Below are 9,684 nucleotides of genomic sequence, written 5' to 3' on the forward strand. Positions count from 1 at the left end.
ATTTTAAATTCTTTACAAAATGTTTAATCGATTTCTATGAAGGATTATTTTGAATGTATTCCCTTTGATTTGAAAATCAAACTCGATTTAATTCATCGTTGTTCAACATTTCAAGAACCGAACTATCATAGCTCAATGATGATCCTCTTAATCGATCCTAACAAAGATCATAAAATATTTATGATAACACAAACGTTGTGGTAGAACTTTCGTAAATGAAGAAAAATAAAATCACGACGGTCACTTATATCATATTATAATTTAATTAAGATATATAATAAATGACAAAAACTTGTGTGAGATGTTCTTACGGGTCGTATTTTGTGCTAAGAATATTACTTTCATTGTAAATATCGGTAAGTTTGACCCGTCTCACAGATAAATATTCGTAAGATCGTCTCACAAAAGACCTACTTCTAATAAGGGCATCCGCATCCGTAGTAATTAATGTATGTTATTAACTTTCCATCTCTTCAAAAATTGTGGGTCTACGAGCCACATAATCATTATATTAACACTTTCTCATTATTAATACATATTCACATTCATTTAATATCAGCTTTCATTATTTATGGGTCCCACTGTCCACTTATTCTTTTTTTATTTTATATTAATTAAATATCTTTATAATTTTGTTTAAAAATTTACAATAAATATTATTGAAAATAAATAGTATTATTATTTTAAAAATAACTTAATTTCAATATTGATTAAAATATTATTAAAATAAATTAAAAAACAGTTGGACTCTTTGCTATCATTCTTTAAACCTATAAATTATAATTATTTAAAATAACATAATATAATTGATTTATTATTAATTAATTTTTAATAGTTTTATTGATTATTTTACCAGTTTCATTTATTTAATTTTAAAATTTATTACAAATTTGACTGAAACCGTACACATATGAAAAAACACTTGAATAAAATTAAAAACAACATATAAATCAAACATTTTGAAATTTGTAATAAACTGATTTCATTGATTGTTGTTGTATTCTGTCCAATTATGCTCAACTATGTCGGCACGAAGTTGATGATGTACTTGAGAGTCACGTAATTCGGAATTTCTACGGAGATAATCATGAAATCCTCGGTTTGAGCCCTGGACAGGTTGTGCGGGTTCGTCACCTTTGTCGTTAGACCAATTTGTCACGTTACACTCCTCATCTTCAACAATCATGTTGTACAAAATAATGCATGTTAACATAATATATTTTAATTTTTTTCTGTATCAATAACGAGCTGGACCTCTAACAATCGCCCATCTAGATTGGAGCACTCCAAATGCCCGTTCAACGTCTTTTCTTGCAGACTCTTGTCTTTCCTTAAACAACCTCCTTTTAGGACCCTTCAGAAAAGGAAAATCCTTCACGAAAGTATCCCATTCCGGATATATTCCATCTGTTAGATAATAACCCTTCGAATAATGAGTGCCATTAACTGTGAAATTGATCTCCAGGGCATTTCCTTTCAAGATATTGTTGAATATGGGAGATTCGTACAACACGTTAATATCGTTGTAGAAAACCCAAAAACAAAAATATCTACTCCTTACTCAAGTTCCCAGTGAAGACTAAGGAATATTTCATTTATTCTGGCTTATTTTTATTTATTATTCGTTGATTTTCTTAATTCGTTATTCAATTACGACATAAATGAAATGTGAAATTATTGAGTAGTCTACTTCGACGTGAACCCGCGACCCCAAAGAATGCGTGCCATATGCACAAATCTTGAGATGTGACCGCTTCAAGTACGATTGTCGACACCCATGGTGTAAGGACCGTGTATCGTATTATCGTAAATCCTATGTTGATTATCGATAATTTATGAAATTGTCATGTGATTATGTATATGATGTATATCATGACAATGAAAATGAGAAAATAAGTATTGGATATGAATTGACGTTATAAGAGCTCGAGTGGAGAAGCCGGACGCCAATAAGTATAAAACCCATAATTTGGACAGAACGTGTGGCGCCCGAGCGGTAGAAGATGACCGCCCGAGCGCCAGTGTAGAATAAGAGTATGCTCGGACAGAATGTTCCGCGCCCGAGCGGTAGTTTTTGACCGCCCGAGCGCGGTGTAAGTAATATGCTCGGACAGAATGTTCCGCGCCCGAGCGGTAGTTTTTGACCGCCCGAGCGCGGTGTAAGTAAAACTCGGGGCAGAATGTCTCGCGCTCGGGCGCGAGAATTCTACCGCCCGAGCGCTAGAGCGGTGGGGATAAGAATAAGCTTTTTCCTTCTTTTCCTTCGTCATTTCATTTCAGCAACTTCGAGGGAAAGTTAGAGAATTCGATTTCTTTCGTCCGAATCGACTTCGAAACGCTGTCTAAACGCGAAACAAATTATAGATTCGGAATCTTCGCGTTGAGAGCTTCCTGTTGAGGTAATTTCTTCTAGTTTCAGCAGCTCTAAATCTGAAAGTGCTGGAATAGCATGTATTTGAAGTCGAGATTCCTATATGTGGTAGAATAACCGACAAGAAACTAAGTTTTGAAGTCGGAATTGAATTATGTTATGATTTTGATTTGATATGAATTTTTAAAGTTTCAAAAGATATTTGATACTTATATTGTCGATTTTGAATGATGTTATTGATTGAAATGAGTATGTTATTGATGTAGATAAATTATTATACTGATATCTTCAAGCTACATCGACTGAAACGAAGAATTGAGGTATGTTGCGACCGGGTAACATACGACAGGTATCTGTATTATATGATATATGTTGGATTGGTTTGATTGATTGGAATGAGAATACATGTCTACATGCCTTATTTGTTGAGTTTATGTGACATACATGACATTGTGATTTGAATATCGATTTATAAAATAAATGTTTTGTTAACACACATCGTTTGATGCATACATCGATACATGACATGCACGTTGAGCTATGATCCTTGGATACCCTGATATGATTTGATTAGATTCTGGGGTTTTTGAACACAATGCTATGTTTGGTATTACATGACCCTTAAAGAATAGACATTAGTGGCCCCGATGATTGATTGAGATTTGGGATTTGATGGCGCTTTGTCGACGCTATCATACGAGTATCCCTTATTGAGGCCGATGTGCCAACCGAGCATTGATTTGATAGTGATTCGTTTGATTCTGACATGTGCTCAGCGGATGGGCAGTTGACCTGATACCTCCACGACATACATGCATTGCATACTATATATCATTGTTTAGATACTTGTGGTATATATGATGGTTGTTCCATACGGAGCTTTGCTCACCCCCAAGGGGGGCTTTTATTGTCTTTGTGTGTGGACAATGGCAGGTACTCCAGGATATCAGGAGGCCGGAGAAGGTACTTCTGGAGGGAGTCACAGTTTGGGCTGAGGTTTTATGTTTTGTTCCCAGTATATATATATGTATCTATATACCGGAGCATGTCCCGAGGATATGAGTTGTTTGTATATGATTGGTTTTGATTATGTGTGGGCGAGTTTTATGATGTGAGATTAAATACCTATTTTAGTATTCAAATTATAGAAGAAATAGTTTGGGCTCATTGTAAAGAAAATTTAAACTCGTTTTCAGCTGTAATTAATTAACCCTAATCAGATTGTGTTGTAATAACGATTAGGAGCTAAGGGCCCCACACATGGCCTCTTGTAAACTGCCCTTTCCAGCAACTGGACAATTTTTCCACTGCCAGTGCATACAATCAAGGCTACCCAACATGCCACGGAATTTGTGCCTCTCTTCATGCATTTGAAGAAGATGTTGAATATCATCAGCATTCGGCCTTCTCAAGTATCGATCACCAAATAATTCAACCACATTTTGGCAGAATTTGAAAAAAACACTTGATAGCAGTTGATTCACCCATATGTAGATACTCATCAACATGGTCGGCAAGGACTCCATAAGCCAATTGACGTATAGCAGCTGTGCATTTTTGTAGTGGTGACAATCCTTTCCTTCTAGCAGCATCATTCCTCATTTGAAAATACATTGAATTAGCCTCAAGTGCATTCACAATGTGAAGGAATAACTCTCTTTGCATCTGAAATGTTCTTTGAAATATATGATCTTGATACACTGGGCTCGCGGAAAAATAATCATTGACGAGCTGCAAATGACTGGCTTCACGATTTCTTTGGATGAACCTTCTTCGTCGCATCTCGTTATTACTTTCAGAAGCTTCATGTATTTTTCTATTTAGTTCAAGCATGCATAACATCATTTCTTCTCCCGGATCATAAATTTCGTCATTAACTTCAACTTGTACTTCGTCTTCGCTTGTTGGGCTAGAGCTGGAGCTCGAGCTGCTCGAATAATGAGACATTTGTATATAAATTAGGATTCAAGAAATAAATATTGAAGCCACAACTGAAAATATGAGAATGATAGAGAATATATATTGAGTGAAATTGATGAGTAGAAATGTGTTGAATGAATGAATAAATTTGTAAAAATTGATTAGTATTTATACTGATTTTTTATTTTTATTTTTTTTAACTATACGTTATAGTTTTTATTTTATAATATTTTATAAGAACTGGCCGTTATATTTTTATTTTATAGTAACTAGCGTTTGATTTAATTAAACCAGATGTTGGATATTAAAATAATATTTAAATCAAAAAATTATTAAAAAAATTATAAACACTAGTGAAAGTATATGTTGTAGGTTTGAGATAAATTATTAAAAAAAGTATAAACACTAAATGTAACTAGCCGTCGGATTCATTTAATCAACACAACATAAATACTCCTCAGAAGGCTGAATCTATTCACCTTTGGATATTGTGAAGTACTTGGGGTGTCAAAATTAAAACTTTCTCTATTAAAATTAATACTCATAAGCCTGAATCTATTCACCAAAGGAATCTCCTCAGCAGATTCGACTTCACCCTTTTCATGTACAGATCCCATCTACAAACCGAGTTAATCTCCTGAGAGTCAAAAAAGTTATGGAAACAATCCAATACTGAAGCAAGTCGTGCTAGAGAAAAACTGGAATTATATATGTCAGATATGTTTTTTGTCTTCGAGAGAAAAGAAGGCGGTGATTTCAGAATCATAATCCTGTATAATAATTGAAAAGATAATTTATATGTTGTAAGATAATTTATTCAGAAAACGAATTATAATAATTGAAAAGAAAATTATTTCAGAAACAGTGAGGAGTATATGTTTTAAGATAATTTATTCATTGAAAACGAATTACAGTAATTGAAAAGATAATTACATCAATTGAAAATTACATATTCCATTTCTCTTTAATTTGTTCACACAGATGTTCATGAACTATAAGCTGCTCCGCCGTCATTTGTGAAGTGTCTTTCGAAAGGATTTCGTATTCCTTAAGCAAATATTTGCTCTTTTTAGCTTCAGATTTGTTCAAAGCCGCTTTAGCTTTCATCTCCTCTATTGCAAGTTCTTTTTGTTTCCATTCAGATTCGTTCTTTTTTATGTCTGTATACTGAGTAAAACTTTCAAACATACTGTCGTATCTTGTGGTCATATCCTCCATCGATGATTTTGCTTTGTTTTTTTTCCTTTTCTTTATGCGGCCTTTTGACCAATTGTATGAATCTCTTCTTCATTTATATCTAAATCAACACTCGCATCTTTGTTCGATGAGGTGTTGCTAGCCCCCGACTCTGGGATTCTTGTTTTCTTTGTACCAACCAAGTGATCATCGGACTATGGAGTAAACAGTGGACTTGTTTTCATGATTCTCCGCACATGCTCCAGATTAAATGCAACATCATTATTTTCATCACGATATTTTTCATATGAAAGCCGCAATATGTCTTCATCACTATGACCGCTTCGATAAGTATTGTAAACATTATTATAATTTGCATTGACGCGATTTATCTTTTTTTGGACTGTATTGTGCCAATGAGATCGAATCACGTTTAAAGCTCTTCGACATGAACCAGCGGGACGATTGTTATTGTAGTAGCTTGCAACACGTCTCCAGAAATCATTCCCCTTCTGATCATTGCCGATGATTGAGTCATCACTCATTGTGACATACGATTTCGCTAGGAGCTCGTCTTCTTCCCTTTTCCATATAATTCGCTTCTTCGTACCCTCAACATCTATATCAGCATTTTGCACATTTTCGAGATCAACTCGTGTTTTACGTTCGGACAACTGAGTCTCTGGGACAAACGTAAGAGTTGGTGGTTCGTTTTCGATTGGCATAACGGTAGATTGTGGATTATATAATCCATAAAAATAAGGCGGCGTGAAATCTGGGTTGCCCATACTTTGCCAATATTCGGGTGTAGGCGGTGGATACGGAGCTCGGGACGCATAATATGGATGATTCGAAGGATTTTCATAATCTTGAAAATTTGAAACAAACGGTCAATTTGGAAATTTTGGTGGATATTGTGTAAAAGAAACAAATCGAGGTCGATTTTGTGAGTTCTGACTATTGTCACCCATTTGGATAAAAATTAGGATTCAAGAAATAAATGTTGAAAATGAAATTGAGAGTACGAGAAGGTATAGAAGAGATATTGAGTGTGATTACTAAAAGAGAAATGTGTTGGGATGAATTTGTAGAAATTGATTAGTATTTATAGTGAATAAATTATAGTTTTTTCATATATAGATTTTTTTTAAAATTAAATGAAAGAGCCGTTTAGTTTTTTAAATAAAATATTTTTTTTGGAAGGATTTATTTTTCAGAACAAAACAAAAAGAATATATATATATATATGTGTGTGTGTGTGTGTGTGTGTGATTTAATGAGATTAATTCTGACGAATTTTAATGTTGACATGACAGCTAAGATTAATAATGTATATCTTCACATTGGTGCATGAATATTAAATAGTGTTATAAATAAATATAAAATGAATATTTGAGATATAATAGTTATAGATAAACAAAAACTTATGATTTTATTGATTAAATGAAGAAGTGTTTTGTAATTTTATAGCATTATGATCCCAAAATTAGTTATTGTAGGTCTCTCTTGTTTTATAGATAGTAAAGATACACCGGGAAAAGACTCGGTTCCATCTCACATGTTTGACTTATTTCTTAGTTCGGTTCAAATGTTTTGGCGTTTCCGATTTAGTCCTAAATACTTCAAAAAATTTCTTGAGTCGGTCCTTCAGTCAATTTAATAGTTAATATTAACGGGGAAAGACCCGGTTCAGTCTCAGATGTTTGGTTCGTTTCTCGATTTGATCCCAAATGTTTCGGCATTCTTGGTTTAATCTTAAATGTTTAAAAGTTTTGACTGAGTTAGTATTTCCGTTAATTTAATGGTTAAACTTAACAATAGACATGAAATGTGTCAGTGACGCCACGAAAATGCCCAAAAAGACTTCATTTGTAGTTTTCTCTGCTCTGCTTGTTTTATCTCCTCGGTTAGCATGACAACCTTTGATGCATGCTTGTATTTCTCCTTTTCTAATTCTAAAAAAAAAACATTCAAATCGTCATTTTTTCGGATAGATTAACATTTTTGTGTTGAAATACCATTGCAAGCTGCACTTGATGTAGAGGAAACTAACTGTTGGTGGTTGTTTATCCATATCGGATCCAAATATGTAGTTGTCGCTCCTACAAATCCTAAGAGTAAAGTAGTGAATCATCACATGAGTTGTAAACAGAATGTTAGAGACCCTGGAGATACTCGACAAAAATCCTTCGACACCCAAGTCAGCTATGCTCAAAACCAGACATAATAAGGTAACTTTTTGAGAGTTGAACAACTTGCCTTCACTATGGAGATGACCCACAAGATCATATAATATATGTCTCATAAAATTGACTCATGAGAACATCCGACAATAGTTTTTGTGTTATTTAAACAGATAAATTAGCTACTACCATCACAAAATAAAAAAATAATTTAAAGAACACTTTTTTAGGCAATATACCGACTATCTTTCCTTATATACGTAAAAACATATAATATTTGAAATTTAATTTAATCATTTTCTTTTTTAGGTCATGCCACCACTCGTAAATATTCCCCAAGTACTTAGATATACATATCAAATCAAGCTGCATATGTGTTAAAATAATGAGCAAGAAACGTTGTTGTAATTTCTTAGAGGCAATAAATGATGTGTGATGGTTTCTTCTCACAGTTGATACATCATTTGTCATATTGAAAATTTCATGTGATATATGCCCCAAAAATTTACTAAATCGAATTCGAAACGTCTAACTATTCGGTAAGCCGATCGATTTTTTGGGTCTAGGAGCGACCACAGATATACACAAAATCTGGAGATTTCGACAGAATCGATGCAGATAAACGGAGTGGAGGTTGTGTGCGCTTGCCTATAGAGTTTCTTGTGTATGCCACAAAACTGTATTTCATTTTAGTGATTAATATAACATTTATTTGTCAAATAAATGACTAATTAAAAAAGAAAAAGAACTCGTAAAGCCTTTTAGGTTGGAGTAGGTCTCTTGTGAGACGGTCTCACGAATCTTTATCTGTGAGACGGGACAACCTTACCGATATTCACAATAAAAAGTAATACTCTTAGTATAAAAAGTAATAATTTTTCATTAATGATCCAAATAAGATATCTGCCTCACAAAATACGACCCGTGAGACCGTTTCACACAGAATTTTGACTTTAGATTGTATCCCAAGTGTACGGACACTATATCTCCACAAAGTAGGCCCAACATTAGCCCATTAGATAATTAGGATCAAGAATCGGCTCATATATTTTAGTAACGAGCCCTTGTCCTCAAGCTGCTTAATGGGTTCCCAGTCACGTTACCCTAAGAAAATAAGGTCAAGATATAAAACAAAAAAGAAAATATGAAATTAACAAATATATTAACGGAAAATACAAATTAAATATTTCAAAAAATAAAAATAAAAATAAAAATACAAAGTCACGGGTTCCCCTCTGCTTACCTGTCTCCTATTTTCTTCTTTCTTTTATTTTTTTAGAAAAAAACATATTTGAGTAACAATTCCATTATATCAAATTAATAATCTTGTGGCGGATTTATAGTTCATTTGATATCGAGATTTGAAATATGAGACGATAGATCAGATCGGAAACCAAATTATAACAAACATCTTTTATAAGCTCAAAATAATAACAATAACAACAACAACCATGTGTCAACTGATATGTATAAAATTAATTTTTTATAGATATTTTTGTAATAATTAATTTTATATAAAAAATGCAGAGACTGTTGAGATTCAGAGCTTTAAGATGACTTATATAACATGTTTTGATAATCTAAGAAATTAATAATTTAAATAAGAAATTTTCTTATTATTTTTATAACATATGGTGCTTTATAATATTTTTCATTTTAGGCCGGTGACAATTTCATTATTTTATGAACATATCATTTACTCAATATTATTGCCAATCGATTATAGATAGTGTTCATATAATGCGGACATGTTATATTTCCTTTCAGACAAATGTAATCTATAGAAAAATATATAACTCAAACATTCCTTCCCTTAAATTACCTCAAATCAAAACCCCCCAAAAAAATTTAAATATAACAAAAATAAAAAATTACAGGAGAGTATAAATTTCGAAATGGAAACCATTTAGTTTTGGTTTTCACGTCCTATTCAAAGATGTCTTACTTAGCTACAAATGTTTGTCTAATCATTATATATGTGATTCTACTTGCAGAGTAGGTCTCTTATGAGACGGTCTCACAAATCTTTATCTG

The 9,684-nt window shown here is 33.0% G+C and overlaps 1 protein-coding gene across 1 annotated transcript; it reads right to left on the reverse strand.

The window, feature by feature from the left end:
* Positions 1 to 1,237: 1,237 nt before the first annotated feature.
* Positions 1,238 to 4,318, reverse strand: LOC142520271 (uncharacterized). Its single transcript, XM_075623273.1, has 2 exons — positions 3,856 to 4,318; positions 1,238 to 1,407 (listed from the first exon to the last, which is right to left on the reverse strand). Exons 1-2 carry the CDS (start codon positions 4,316 to 4,318, stop codon positions 1,238 to 1,240), a joined length of 633 nt encoding a protein of 210 aa, XP_075479388.1.
* Between the last annotated feature and the right edge of the window lie 5,366 nt (positions 4,319 to 9,684).

The sequence above is a fragment of the Primulina tabacum genome, chromosome 12 (assembly GCF_025594145.1).
Source record: "Primulina tabacum isolate GXHZ01 chromosome 12, ASM2559414v2, whole genome shotgun sequence".
NCBI classification, from domain to species: Eukaryota; Viridiplantae; Streptophyta; class Magnoliopsida; order Lamiales; family Gesneriaceae; genus Primulina; species Primulina tabacum.